At 40.6% G+C, this 15,642-nt stretch overlaps 1 protein-coding gene across 3 annotated transcripts in view; it reads right to left on the bottom strand.

Moving 5' to 3' along the window:
- The window catches only part of ldlrap1b (low density lipoprotein receptor adaptor protein 1b), a 51,245-nt gene extending 35,941 nt beyond the window's left edge, over nt 1-15,304 (bottom strand). Inside the window, exon 1 of one of the 3 annotated variants that reach the window (XM_048558348.2) lies at nt 14,967-15,304. In XM_048558348.2, the coding sequence (XP_048414305.1) occupies nt 14,967-15,051 (85 nt within the window). In that variant the 5' untranslated portion in view covers nt 15,052-15,304. Of the gene's footprint in view, nt 1-14,402; nt 14,472-14,966 lie in introns of those variants that run through there. The other 2 variants (XM_048558347.2, XM_048558349.2) reach the window with 2 other exon arrangements.
- Between the last annotated feature and the right edge of the window lie 338 nt (nt 15,305-15,642).

The raw sequence follows: 15,642 nt of genomic DNA, 5'->3' as shown, positions 1-15,642 counted from the left end.
CTATCTAAACTCTACCCACACCTTATACTATCATCCATATGCCTGTCTAATAGCCCTTAAAGTGCCCCTAATGAGGCCAACTCCACTACCTTCTCCAGCAATGCATTCCACACCCCTACCACTGAGTAAAGAACCTTTTTCCACCCTAGGCAAAAGTCTCTGGCCATCCACTATCTATACCTCTGAACATTCTGTACACTAAATTTTACTGTTTTTGTGCTTTAGACCACAAAATTAGAAGAAGAATTAAGGCATTTGGCAGAGAGTCTTCTCCACCATTCTCCAGCCTTCTTCCCATAATCCTTGATCCCTTTACAAATCAAGAACCTCAGTTTTAAATACACAATGACTTTGCCTCCACTGCCCTCTGTGGCAATGACTCCCACAGATTCACCACCCTAGGGCTGGAGAAATTCTTCCCTCATTTCAATTTTAAAGGGTTGGCCCTTCACTTGGTAGTGTGCTCTCAGGTCCTCGTCCCTCTTATCAGTGGAAATATCTTCACATCCACTCAGTATCCTGTAAGTTTCATTCAGATCCTCCCTCATCCTTCTAAACGCCATTAATTACAGACCCAGAGTCCACAACCACTCCTCATTTGATACGTCCTTAATTCCTGTAAACCTCCTTTGGACCCTCTCCAACACCAGCACATCCTTCCTTTGATATGGGGCCCAAAACTGCTCACAATGTTACAAAAGTGGTCTGACCAGAACCCTATACAGACTCAGCAGTACACCTCTGTCTTTGTATTCCAGGCCTTTTTAAAAAAATGCTAATTCAGCATTTGCCTTCCTAACTAATTGTAGCTGCATGTTAGCCTTAAGAGAATCCTGAACTAGGATTCAAGTCCCTTTGTGCTCCAGATTTCCAAAGCCTTTCCCCGTTTAGAAAATAATCTATGCCTCTATTTTTCTACCAAAGTGCATAACGTCACACTTTTCCACATCACTTCTTTCCCCCACACTCCTTGTCTGGCCAGAGTCCTTCTGCAGCTTCTTTGGCACTCCCTCCACCTATCTTTGTCATCTGCAAACTCAGCAACAATGCCCTCAGTTCCATCATCCAGATTGTTAAAGCACAACATGAATAGTTATGGTCTCAACACTGACCCCTTCACCAGTCTCTGGCTGCTATCCCAAAAAAATCTTTATCCCAACTTTCTGCCAGTCAGCCAATCCTCTATCCATGCCAGTACCTTCCCCTAACACCAGGGGGTCATACCTTTAGTGGCCTCCTGTGCAGCATCTCATCAAAAGCTTTCTGGAAATCCAAACAGATCATGTCAGATGGCTCTCTTTGGTCTAACTTGCCCATTAGTTCCTCAATTAATTCTAACAGATTTGCCAGGCATGACCTCCACTTTACAAAGCCATTCTCACTCAGCCCTATTTTACCATGCACTTGCAAATACTCTGCAACTTCAATCTTAAAACGAACTCTAAAATCTTACCAATGACTAGGATCAGGCTAACCAACCTCCTGTCTTCTGCCTCCCTCCCTTAAAAAGGAGGTTACATTAGGCATTTTCCAGTCCTCTGGGACCCTCACCAACTCCAGTGATTCCTGGAAGATCACCATCAAGGCCTCCACAATCTCCTTAGCTATTTCCTTCAGAACCTTGGGGTATAGTCGATCTGTTCCGGGTGATTGATCTACCTTCAAACCCTTCTGCTCCTCAATTCTACCCAACACGTTCTAAGCCTTCCAGCTCAATATCACTTCTTGCTATTGCTTTAATTTCATTTCGGACTAACAGGACAACAACTTTACCACTCCCCCAACCCACCCGTCTGTTCTATCAATAGGATGTGTATCTCTGGATATTTAGTTCCTAGCCTCGATCACCTTGAAGCCACAACATTGTACTCACCAATTTCAATTCTACTACAAGTTAGTTTACCTTGTTTCATATTTATGTACAAACACTCTCAGTCCTGCGTTGATCGCCCCCATTGCACAGTTGCCTCAAAAAGCTAGATTCCTGACTCTTTCCATACTCTGTCCTATGACTGGAAACTTAAATAATCTCTGCTGAGCTCTAATCCCACTTCACTTTCTCCATAAATTGTCCATGCAACTGATCCCCACCCCACTATTTAGTGCTATCCACAGCGCTAGTTATGCTATATACCAGGACTCTGATGTCAACATGATTCAAGTAGAGCCCATTGCACTGGGAGAGCCCCCTCTCTCCCCCCAATACTGAACTCAGTGTATGTATTTCATCACTGTATGCTCCAAGTTCTTTTGTAATTTTTAAAAACACATTTACCTAATTCCAAGGAAGTGCATTTCACTTTGGGTTTAAAATGCATTATTTTTCTGCATTCCTGTTAAAGTATAATCTTTAAATTACTTTGTGGTAAAGACAGCCTCTTTGAAACAATATTTGTGTAGAAAATTGAGAGACAGCAGGCAAATCATGAAAAATGTCAAATTCTTATGTTAAAGGAGTTAGATACTAAAACTTACTCAGGTCTATCCTTTAATATATTAAAGGTTTTTTTTAATTCATTCACGGGAGAAAGGTGTTGCTAGCCAGGCAGCATTTGTTGCCCATTCCTAATTGCCCTGAGGGCAGGTAAGAGTCAACCACATTGCTGTGGGTCTGAAGCTACATGTAGGTAAGGATGGCAGTTTCCTGATGGGTTTTTCCTGACAATTGACAATGTATTCACACTCATCATTAGATTCTCAATTCCAGATATTTTAAATCTAATTCAAATTCTACCACCTGCCATGGCGAGATTCAAACCTGGGTCCCCAGAACATTATCTGGGGATCAGGATTAACAGTCCAACAATAATACCAGTAGGCCATTGCCTCCCCTAATATATTCATTAATATTTTGATAGTGCTGGTACATCTATATCTCTAGGTCTCCAACTGTAAAATTATCACAGGTAGACCTTTGTGACCTGGTTTAATGTAGCCTTTTATTGGTGGGTTGTCATAGCAGAGGTGGTGGCACAGCAGTAATATCACCAAGCTAGTAATCTATTCCCTATTTAAATGGGTTCAAGTCCCATCGTATGATGAAATTAGAATTCAAAAAATCTGGTATACAAAACTAGTTCCCTAATATCCTTCTTTCAAGGGAAGAAAATCTGCCGTCCTTAATCTGTGATTCCTGACCCACGGCAACGTGGTTAACTTTACTTTGGGCAGTCAGTAGTGGAAAATAAATTCAAGACTTGATTGAATGACTAAAACAGACTTGAAGTCCAAGTTGCTGCCGCAGTGTGCACTTATACATGCCTACTGTAGTCTCGACCTTTATATAGCGATGGTAGAGGCTCCAGTCTACAGCTTTCCCAATCACATGGCAAGCCAAAAGTCTCTACTGCCCCTATCACCTGCCTTTACCATCTATTGGAAGGATATGCAGGTTGATAATCTGTCTGGCTGTATCATGAATTCTCTAGTTGTCAACTCCTCAGGTGGGACTCGAAGCCACAGTCCCTGGATCAGAAGCAGGGATGCTACCCTCTGCATCCCAAGTGTCAGATTAGTTGCACTTAATAGATACTCTTACTCAACAATAGAAGCACAACTATTCTAGCGAAATAATTTTCATTATTTGAATGTAATGCACACCTTCAAAAACAAATGATAAAAAAGGAAAATAAATTGTGCATATGTTGCTGTCCTGACCCCACAAATATATAGTTACATTTTCAAAAATAAATTTGTAACAAGCAATCCATTCTCCTAACGAAGTGAAGAGACAAACGTCCTCCCCTCTTTTGCTGCAGTCCACTAAGCTCGTCGGCTCTCTAAACCGCCACAGCATCGAAAAGGCGAATTTATAACCCAATAGAAGTGCTGCTACAGCTTCAAAATAAGTACTTAAAGATTTCTACTAATCAGTGTACTGGAAGGACAGAAACTAAAAGGACAGGGCTAAAAATTCCCTTCCCTGCAAAAAGAATTGCTACATTTGGAATGCGGTGATCCCAAATATCAATTGAAGCCAGTTAATACAACACAAGGCAGGAGTTAAACACAAGGACTAATATTAATGGGATTGAGAGAACAGAGAAATGACATGAGTTCCAGTGAAAATGCAAGCACCGAAGATATGAAAGCCATTCTAAGTAAAATTTCTGTGATTCACATCCCAGAACCTTTTTCTAATATATAAAACTTGCCGACTGTCAAGTCATTACGTTTAAACATACAAGCTGCTGTCAGGAGCCAGAGCAGTCCACGGCTCCGATTAAAAACTGCAGAACCAAGGCAATCGCGGCGCCCCTTCATACAACTCCAGGTCGCCCCAGCGCCGGACATATCAGCGCTTACTGCCCAAGCGCGCACGCACGCAGTATTTATTCTTCAGAAGCCTTTAACTTCCTCCTGTATTCTTTTTGGACTCTTAACTTGACCAAAGCAAGGCACAGAAGTCACATTAAAAATATATTAACAAATCCATTTGTTTATTGTTATAACTACTGTAAAAGTCTAACCATAAAACACTAATTTGTTTATCACTATAATTTATGAAATTTCCATTAGCTGAGGTGAAACAACATAGGAACTCATCCATTAAGCGGCAGGTAGTTTAAATTTTTAAGTCAAGTTGGGTGGCTTTTCATTTTGGAAATTCCCATAAAATAATCCTGAGATCTGAAAAGGTCGGCTAAGTGCATAGCAACATATGGAACGCAGCATGTTTTCAAGAAGGGTGCGATCAGATTAGATCTTTGTGTACGCCATGACCTGCTCACAGTCAAGGATAACAGAATTAGTTCAACAATAATCCTCAATGCTTCCACTGTTCAGGGTCATGAAAAGAGGGAGTGCCTCATCCTTCTCCCCACCCATCTGCCCTCCCGTATTACCAGAGTTCACGTATGGGTAGCAAGAGGACAAAATTGAGCTGCATAGTGCATTTCCTGTCAAAAAGCTCTATTAGTAAGCAGGCACATGGATAATGTAACAGACTGTGCCTGGCACCCATGAAATCTTACATCAGAAAAGAAAAACAAAGAACTTTAAAAATCTTTAATCCTTGTAGCATGATTTATCAGCTGCTTTTGGTGTGTTAACTAGCTCATGGCTTTGTTAGAAGTCTGGCAGTTTACCACTTGAAGACTCCTGCAACTTTCCATTATTAATCATACCTCAAAAAGAAAAATAGGGATGTACAAAACGTACATCCATTATGGGCCAGGAATGCAAGTGTGTATAAAGTTCCAAATAGAAACTAAAAGTCACACCTGGGGCATCAGCTTAAATCCTGCAGGTAAACATGGTTTTAAACCCCAGATCACAAGTGCTGCAATTTAAAGATTAGCCCCACTTTGTATTTTTCCATTACCAGCCATATATACACAAAACAATTCAATGTAAATTGTAAAGAAAAACAAAAGTTTTAACATCAATGCAGATTATTATTACCAGGTTGCAACATATCCATCATCCCTTTTGAAAAATTGTTCCATCTAATCTTACAACGCATTGAAAACACATTCTCCATTTGATATTTTGTTAACAATAACAATTAAAAGCTGTGCAAGATTTTAAATACAGCCCACATATTTCTTTTAAAAAATGCAGCAAAAGGTACAAGCCAAGAATTGATGAATGCGGCTCTAGTATACTGCATGAAGACAATAAAAGTTTAAAAAAAAACTTTATACAAAATTACTGCCTGTGTTGCATTCTGTAAAATACCAGGTACCACTGCAGAACGGTTATACAACTGGATTGTTCATCCAAAAGGTCACACAGTCAGATACTGCCAGAGGCAAGAATCTGAATTCAGATTGAAATAAAAAATTCTGGAAATAAGATATGAAGCTAGTATCGTTTATAAAAGTTAATAAGATGCCTTTATCATGGCCTGGTCTTTTTATGATTGCAGTCCTACACCAATCTAGTTTGCTCTTTAACTACCATCTGAAGAAGAGGGCCTGCAAGGTTCTCCAATAACAATGAACATTAAATGCCAGCTATACCCACATCCAGAAATTTTTTTAAAAATTAATATTAAAAATATATAGTAGATATTGACACGCAAACCAACAATCAAAAACAGAAAAGCTCAGCAGGTCTGACAGCTTTGAGAAGGGAAACAAAAAGTCAAAGTTAACATGTTGGGTCTGGTAATCCTTCCTCAGAACTGACATTTTTTCTTCACAGATGCTGCCAGACCTGCTGAGCCTTCCCTGCAACTTTTGTTTTTGTTTCTGATTTACAGTTACTGTAGTTCTTTTGGTTTTTATTTAGGAGATAGGAAAGCATTGGTTTATATGCAGGGAGGGGGAGGGGGAGGGGGAGGGGGAGGGGGAGGGGGAGGGGGAGGGGGAGGGGGAGGGGGAGGGGGAGGGGGAGGGGGAGGGGGAGGGGGAGGGGGAGGGGGAGATAGACAAAGGAGTTATCCTTACCTACCATCCCACCTGCATCCATATCCAGAAGAACATCAGATGCCATTTCCCTCCCTGCCCCTCCCTTGTCTGCCTTCCACAGGCACCATTCCCTCCTGGACACCCTGGTCCACACTTCCTTCCCTCTTGCCCTCACCACCACCACCCCACCCTACAGATCTACAGCACCTCCCCCTGCAACTGTCAAGGGTTTAACACCTGCCCGTTTACCACCTCCCTCCTTACTTTCCAAGGGCCCCAAACATACCTTCTAGGAGAAGCAGCACTATGCCTGCACTTCCCACATTCTAGTCTACTGTATTCACTGTTCACAAATATAGCCTCCTCGACATCAGGAAAATGGAGTGTAAACTGGATGACCGCTTCACAGAACATTCATGTTCTATCTGCACAGAGGATACTGAGCTTCCAGTTGTCTGCCACTTTAACATGCCACCCTGTCCCCTGCTGCACTGTTCCAGCGGAGCTCAGTGCAAGTTGCAAGAACACCACCTAATTTTCTGCTTGGGGACTCTGCAGCCCTCCAGACTCGATAAATCGAGTTCAATAATTTTAGGGCCTAAAATCTTCCACGTCCTAGCCCCTCCACCCCACACACTAGGCCTTGTTATCAGCGTGTAATGGCAGGCTAGCTATTGTTAGTCACTAACAGTCCCCATTACCAGCTATTCATCCTCCTAGCCAGATCATTCTGCACTCCTTTGTCACTCCAACTGCTCTTCTCTTTAGGGTCTGTCTTTTATCCCCGCCCCCATTACTCCCTACCCGATCCTCTGCATTTAAACCATCGTATTCCTAACTACAAGTTCTGAGGAAGGGTCACCAGACCCAAAATGTTAACTAATTTTTCTTCTTTCACAGATGCTGCCAGACCTGCTAAGCTTTTCCAGCAATTTCTGTTTTTGTTCCCAATTTACAACATCTGCAGTTCTGTCAGTTTTTAAGCCCTCAATTAACATTAGCAGATGCAATGTAAATATAAGTTCACACTGGGATAAACACTGCTCCACTACACTGTAAGATATATCAAGGGATGCATCACAAGAAGGTCATCATAAACAAATCTAAAAAAAAAGGAAGGAGAGATTCTTTAATGCCCGAGATTCTACATTTTACATCTCAAAACATTAGTTTCTACGGCTATTTATGTAATTAAAATATGCATGACTTCATCTACCATTTTCTTCCCCACATGCTTGGGAGATCAACTTGTCTTGAAGCATGCTTTCTTGTCACCCAACCTACAGTTCCCACCTAAGTGTGCATTTTTACTATGAATCTAGATTCAGCGATTTATAGGTACCTTTTCCAAGGAGCTAATCATTCTCAACATTGATTTCAGCTTTACTTTGCATTCACACAACATCATGTCTCCAGAGTGTGTCACTGCTGGAGTCAAAAACATTAAAAACAAGCATTCCTCCCACTCCAATCAAATTCAGGTGAAGGAAAGATGTCTAATCCCTAGGGCTAGCAACTGAATGGCAAGGAATCATTCAGCTTGTATAATTTCTAATGTTATTTATTGTTAGAGGCCTTATTTCAGAGAACACATTGAATAGAGCATAGTAGATCCAGCTTCTTGCTCATGCCTTTGGCAGGATACAATTTAATGGACAGAAAATTACAGGCTGTACATACAATTTTCTAGCATGACAAGGCTCTGGCCAAAGTGCATAAGAGGAAGATTTACACAGTGTTCAACTTGACCATTTGACAACACTTAAAGTAAATCAAGATTATTTTGGCTCAGGATGAGAACAAGTAATGAAATTGGGCAAGTGTTTTACTGAGTTTCTATGCAGTTGCATCCGTATTAAGAAACGATAACTAATTTTTCAAAAGCATAATAACCAATTGTTAAAGAAATTTGAGATAACAGCATGTTGAAAACTGTAAAAAAAAGGTAGTTGTGGATTTTGTTTTTATTATTCATACTAGCATCTGAGCATTTTCCACCAATTCTTAAAAAAAGTGTCATTTTCCAATTACTAATTTTAACTTTAGCACATTTTTAAAAATCAATTCTGCCAGGTAGCAATAAACAAATTTCATGGCAGGAAGTGGGTGTGATGGTAGTACACACTTAATATTCACACCACTTTAGATTTAAAAAAACAGATTAAAACACATCTACATGGTGTAGAAAAGATGACTGTGTGAAAACATCAGTGGTAGTTCAAATGAATATAGGTAAGCATTTTAAAAAAAAAGCTATGTTTACTTCACTCTTAAAGAGAGTACAGTGTGCAATAGTATCAGAGATAATGGGAACTGCAGATGCTGGACAATTCCAAGATAATAAAATGGGAGGCTGGATGAACACAGCAGGCCAAGCAGCATCTCAGGAGCACAAAAGCTGACGTTTCAGGCCTAGGCCCTTCATCAGAGAGGGTCTCTGATGAAGGGTCTAGGCCCGAAACGTCAGCTTTTGTGCTCCTGAGATGCTGCTTGGCCTGCTGTGTTCATCCAGCCTCCCATTTTATTATTACAGTGTACAATAGTGCTGGTTCAATCAAAACTAGTTGTTTAATGTAGAAGGGAGTATTTGTATTCCTAAACCACACTTTCCATCTTCAAGCCCCCCCAAAACATATTATAGCCAATTAACTACTTTTTGACTTCTTGTTATTTTGTAGGAAAATACAGCAGCCAGTTTTCACTTTAATTTCCACAAGGAACACTGGCAAGTGACCAACAAATTTGTTTTAGTAGTTGAGAGAAGCTAGGACAATCGTGCTCTTCAAATACAAATGGTGTTTTGTTTTTAAACCTGACGTCCACTGGTTCTTGGTTTTATGTTTCATTTGAAACACCGTCCCACCAACAATGTAGCACTTCCTCCATGTCAGTGTTGGACTGCATTAGCTGCTCAAATCCTGAAACAGGACATCAGCTTGCAGCCTTCAGACTGAAGAGCTGGAAATGGTACAACTGAACCAATATTACAAAAGGCAGGAGACTTACAGAATGGATAAATCCAAGTGTATTTCCTTGTTTGTGTTGAGTAAATGACCTTGAACAGGATATGGTTACAGAAGTGGTATACACATTGAAGGTCAGTGGAGAGACATAATAGGTGAAGCATTCTGCTGGTAAGAGCTGTAGACTTTCTAGAAGACACTGGCTGGATGTCAGCAAGGGTGTTGTGTGCATCTGGGCATCATAGATCGGGAAGGATGTGAATACATTGGAAAGAGGGTATAAAAAGTGTTAACCAGAATAGTTCCAAGAAAAAGAAATTTCAGTTATAATATACTTTGGAGAAGCTGAGGCTGTTTTCCTTTGAAAGAGGCTAAGAGGAAGTTTTAGAGTAGTGTTCAAAATCGAGGTGTTTGGACAAAAAGGCAGGGAGACAGAAATTCTTTCTTATGAAAACGGACCAAAGACTGAGGGAGCAAGATTAAAATTAACTTACGCAAATGTGTTCTGAGGGGAAAAACCCACTTTCCACACTGCAAATAGTTGGGAATGCAATGCCTAGCATGGAGGCAGCTTCAAACAAAACTCTCAAATTACATTATTATTTGAGTCGAAACAACATGCGTTAGGAGAGAAAAAACCATGGCACTCAGTCATAATTCTCATTAGGAAAGCCAGCACAGACAGACAAGCTAAACAGCCTTCACCTCCACCATTGCAATTCTATAATTCCATAATCAATTCCATAGTTTAGAGGCAAAGAATATCAAGTCTTATTCCTGATCACTTTAGTGAAACACTAAAAATGCACCCAAGGCTAAGAATGACACAAAGCAAAGTTCTGAAGAGTCACTGGCCCAACAACTCAGTGATATTGCTCCCACAAGTTCATAAAACTGGAGAATGACGACATAAGAGAACTGATGGTATTAATTGTAACAAAATAATTTCGAACATTAGTTGCTACAGTAACAAATTCACTGGATTAGTCTCTAAAGTTTTGTTACAATAGGTGTTGGAATTCAAATAAACAAGTTCTAGCCATTAAATTCACTGGCATACACAAAATATTTTCTAATCAACCTATTTGGATATTAATACACATTCTGGAGCAGGTGGGACTTGAACACAGGATGCCTGTTCCAGAGGTAGGGACACTATCATTTGTACTTCTACTGACTAGCACATCACTTATTTAGCATACCAACTACCTCAATAATAGATGCCAATAAAATCTTGCTTTATTCATATTCAGACAATTTCAGAAGGGGGATGTTTAGCACAATTCATGACTTCAGTTATTAAAATTAGCCTCTGTCTACATACAGCAAGATATAGACAACATCCAGGCTTGAGCTGATTAGTTGCATTTAACAGTCCATCTCCCCTTAAACTTACAACAATGCTCAGGTCCCCACTAACATTCATGGGACTACCATTGACCAGAGACTGAACTGGACCAGCTGTATACATGCTAAGGCTACAACAGCAGATCAGAGGCTAGGGATTCTGCACCAAGTAACTTACTCCCCAATTCCCCCAAAGCCTGGAGCACCATCTGCAAAAGGCAGAAGTCAGGAGGGAGGTAGAAAACTTTCCATTTGCCTCCACAAGTGTAGCGCCAACACAAACTTGCCTCAGCCCAGGCAAAACTGCCTCCTTGATTGGCACCGTAGCCACAAAGATTCTGTTCCTCCACCATTAGGGTAGAGTGGAAACCAAGTTTATCACCTTCAAGATGCACTGAGGTAACTCACCAAGGCTTGATCAACAGAACCTTCCAGACCCACAAACTCTACCACCTTGGAGGGCAAAGCCAGTGGATGCACAAAAACACTGCCAGCTGGGAGTTCAATCCAAGTCTTACAGCATCCTGACTTTGAACCATATCCCCCTTCCTTCATAGTCATTGGATCATTATCCTGGAGCTCCGTTGCTAACAGCACAGAGAGTGTACCTGCCCACATGGGCTAGAGTCATTCAAGAAAGTGACTCACCACCACCTTCAAGAGCAACTGGGAATGGGCAATATTCGCTGTCCTTGCGAATAATACCTATATCCTGTGAACAAAAGAAAGACATTTCAAACCTTGGATCATTTAATAGAGATTTTGATTTGGCAAAATGATAAAGAATTACAGGCAGGATTTTTTTTAATGCTTATTTTCCTTCTCCCAAAAAGTATCCATATGCCAAAGTGGCATGATGACCCCAATGGTCCTTAACTGGTGCATTCAGCATTAACAAGACTATTAAAAAGAAGATAGGCTTTCGAAATTGTTTTAGCTGGAGCATTCCGTGGTTCCATGTTTATTTTAAACCAACTGAATTCATAACATGGAGTTAATGAGGGCAAACTGTAAAAGCAAGAGGATTATATAGCTCTGTTTACCAGTCACAAACAGAAGGTTATACAAAAGTAACAGGCTCTGCTGGGCTGGATATAACCAAGCATATGGTTTAAATAGCTGACTATTTATATGCAGAACACATAACATTCCCCCTACCCATAACATTAAACACAGCATGCAGATTTAATGGAACCAATGGTTAGGCAACCTTTGAGTAACAATTTCAGTAGTGCAGTTTAAATAATCTTCCCACCCTTAAATGTTACTGGAAGTGGTATTAATTTAGCACCTTGCTCACATTGGTGCAGTTCTGTTTACATTGCATTTGCAGTAATCTACGCAGTTACAGTTACTCCGCTCAGATGGTCATGATTTAGGAAAGTAGCATTTCAGGATACTTTGTTGGCTGTGGACAAATAAAATGTTCAAAACTGCACAGTATACATCGGTATAGGGTAATCCTTATACTGTGCTCAGAGTTAGTTCAGTTAGTTGTTATTGCTGACCTCAAATTTTATAAACCTCTATAAAAGGGATATAGATCAGGCAAATAGGAAAAGGTCTTTTCCCTCGTGTAGGGGAGATCAAAACTAGAAGACATAGGTTTAAAGGAGAGAGGGGAAAGATTTAAAGGGACCTGAAAGGAAACTTCTTCCACACAGAGGTGGTGCATGCATGGAATAAACTACCAGAGGAAGTGTACAGACAGGTACAGTCACAACATTTAAAAGACATTTGGACAGGTAGACGAATAGGAAAGGTTGAGGGAATATAGGCCAAATGCAAGAAAATGGGACTAGTTTAGTTTGGGAAACCTGGTCGGCATGGACAAGTTGGGCTGAAGGGTCTGTTAATGTACTGCCTGATTCTATACATCTAGAATGATTAAATTATCCTAGTACTATAAAACTAGAATCGCTGTTTTAAACTAAATTTCAATAAGATCAAACATTGCTTCAAAAAGCTGAAGAGGTGCCTTTAATACCCATCTACTCAAATCTTTCTGCTCCATCAGGGTATTTTCCAACTTGTTAAAGCAGCACTCCCAATTCCCAACTTTGCTTCATTACTGAACCTATTTCAAAGCTTCAGGACAGAATTCTGCTTTTCAATAATTTATCGAGCCAGGGCAATGCTGAAAAGTACAGGAAGGAAGAGGAAATTCTATTCATCTCCAGCATTAATCCATGTGTCATTCAGATTAAAGAAAGCCATTTTTCCACTTGTACTGTAGTAACTAATAATAGCTGCTGTACTAGCAGCAAAATAGCTGGAAAGAACTAAACACTGACATCTGTACAACAGATTCCTAATGGTGCTAATTTATCAGAAAGTGGTGTTTATGTTTCAACAGCTGTCTTACGCACAGATGCAGGTCCATCTCTGAATCAGATATGGAGATATCTGGGTGAATACAGCACACATTGACTTACAGGTTTGCAACAGGATTGTGTGAAATATTTCAAAACACTACATCTCGAGCATGTATTTCAATAATTATAGCTTTTCAAATGCGATCCATACTAGTCACCATTCCCCAACAAAACTTCACTAAAGACTTAGTTCAGTATTGCAGAGTTGATGGTAGCATGTCTTTGAATTTGAAGCATCAGCTTATGGTTTCAAACTCGAGCCCAAGACTTGGGCACATAGCCCAATGCATGCTGCAAGTGTGCTGCATTGCCAGTGTTGATAAATTTCTCACAATGACTTTTTTTGGTCAACACACCTAAAAGCACTGTCATTATCTTGAATTATTGTTCCAAATATCAAAAGAAAAATGCTACTAATCATTTACATTATTCACAGGTCACAAAACTTTGCAAAGTATATTAATTAGATCAAGAAGAAATAAGAATTAGGAAAATACACACATGTATCCTTGAGTTCATTAAAACTGTTAATAATATAAATTTTAATTGCAGAAAGGAACTAGTCTTTCCAGTGTAATAGACAAAAATAAGTATAAAATATTCCAAGTTCTGAAAAAAGTCACATGAGACTTGACATGATTTTTCTCTCCATAGATGCTGCCAGACCTGCTGGGATCCTCCAACACGCTCTGGTATTATTTTAGATTGCCAGCACCATAGAATTTTGCTTTTATGAAAGTATTCACATTGACACCTTTCTTGCCAGTTTGAATAGGACAACATTGCACTCAGAACAAGCCAAGAGCTACCCTACTCCCACGGTCTCACAGAAGATGAGCATTAAACAATTTAATACTCCAATCAAAGTCACTAAGCCACCGTAGCTTTTCACTTGAAATTCTCACTGGCAGAAAGGCACTAGTTTAGATACTTACGCAATAATGAAACTCTTCACTGCTTTGTGCCTTGAACAATCGTAGAAACTCGGTCAAAGCAGATAGCTAACAGCACACCAAAACACACATACACACACAAAACAGGTTACACCACGTGAACCGTATCCAATATATATGCAGCCAGAAAGTCTATCATAAATCAAGCAATCTGTAATTTCACGCACACTGTGCACGCGGGAGGATTAGACCAAACCATTCCCCCAGGAACATTTTATGATGTTCGGAGTCTGATTGCACACGACTTTCACATCTGTAACGCACCCTTCACCCTCACACCCCTCCAATACATGCCTTTGAGATTGAACCACTACAGTACAGTGCACATCAACCCAAAATGACCCATAAAAGTGAACGGACATCATGAGTTAGTTATGAACAAGAATTGGAGTGAAGGGGGCAGTTTATAACCTCTCTGATAAAGTCGTCCAGGGCATTCTTAAAATTCCGTCCAGGGCCCTTCGAGAAACTGGGAAATTTGGATCGCAATATGGGCTATTACGTCACAGCCCGAGGAGGAGTCGGTCAGTTTCAACCCGGTTTAAAAAGCAGCTTTTTAAAATAGATAATCGGAATAATCATTAGCTATCGGAGCAATCCAAGGCGGATAGGGCCAGTGATTAACTGGAGTGCAAAAGATATTCACAAATAGTGAAACTGACAGTTTTGGTCAGTTACACACATTGTCACGTTGCAACCGCAAGAAACATGTTGCTGTGTCTCCATTTGTAACCGCGCGTCGTGTCTTTTACGTCGAATTCATTACTCAGCTTTCAGCTTCAAATACAGACAAACATAAAAGTGGAATTACTTCAGGCCCAGGAACATCCGACCAATCGGAAAGAGACACACAGACATTTGTAACAAAAGATCCCAAATGTAACACTATCCCCAAAGTTGTTCTATGCCGAGCAACTTTATCGACTTTCGAACAGCTAAAGCTAGCTCGTAAACTCGGATGGCAAATAAACCTACTTTTGTGTTTGCTACTTCCCCAACTTTGCTTTGCGATGCTGGGACTTCTTATGATCGCTCGTCCCGCCGACTTTAACGCATCCATTATTTATAAACTACTCTCCACGGAAGGGAGGGAAAAATGCAGAAATATTTTACTGGAACCCTCAAGTCAGCCTCCTCTTCTCCTTCAGACACCTCCCATAAACTTTCCAACCCCCTCAATGGAGTTTCAGGGAGGTGACATTTATATGAAACACTACCGCCCACTCATGACGCAGCACGTCCCTGACATTGCGTTCGCCGGTCACTTGTTGAAAGTCGGCTCCTTCAGGACAGCGCGGAAATTCAGAACTGTCAGATCCAACAGGATGTAAACTAATGCGTTGAGGTCATCACACGGGTTGGTCACGGTTGATAATTCATCGGTAGGTCCGAGCCCCTAAAGCGAAAGCGCTCAGTTTTAAAAAAAAAACAGATAAGTTGACTGCATTATAACACAGCGTAGAGCTGGATGAACACAGCACTCCAGGCAGCATCAGGGGAGCCGGAAAGCTGACGTTTCGAGTCGGGACCCTTCTTCAGAGAAAGACTCATGAAATTCTGATGAAGGGTGTAAACCTGAAGCGTCAGATTTCCAGTTCCTCTGCTGCTGCCTGGCCTGCTGTGTTCATCCAGTTCTACGCTGTGTAATCTC

Source organism: Stegostoma tigrinum, chromosome 24 (genome assembly GCF_030684315.1).
Source record: "Stegostoma tigrinum isolate sSteTig4 chromosome 24, sSteTig4.hap1, whole genome shotgun sequence".
Classification (NCBI taxonomy): domain Eukaryota; kingdom Metazoa; phylum Chordata; class Chondrichthyes; order Orectolobiformes; family Stegostomatidae; genus Stegostoma; species Stegostoma tigrinum.
This window is presented reverse-complemented; position numbering and strand designations above follow the sequence as displayed.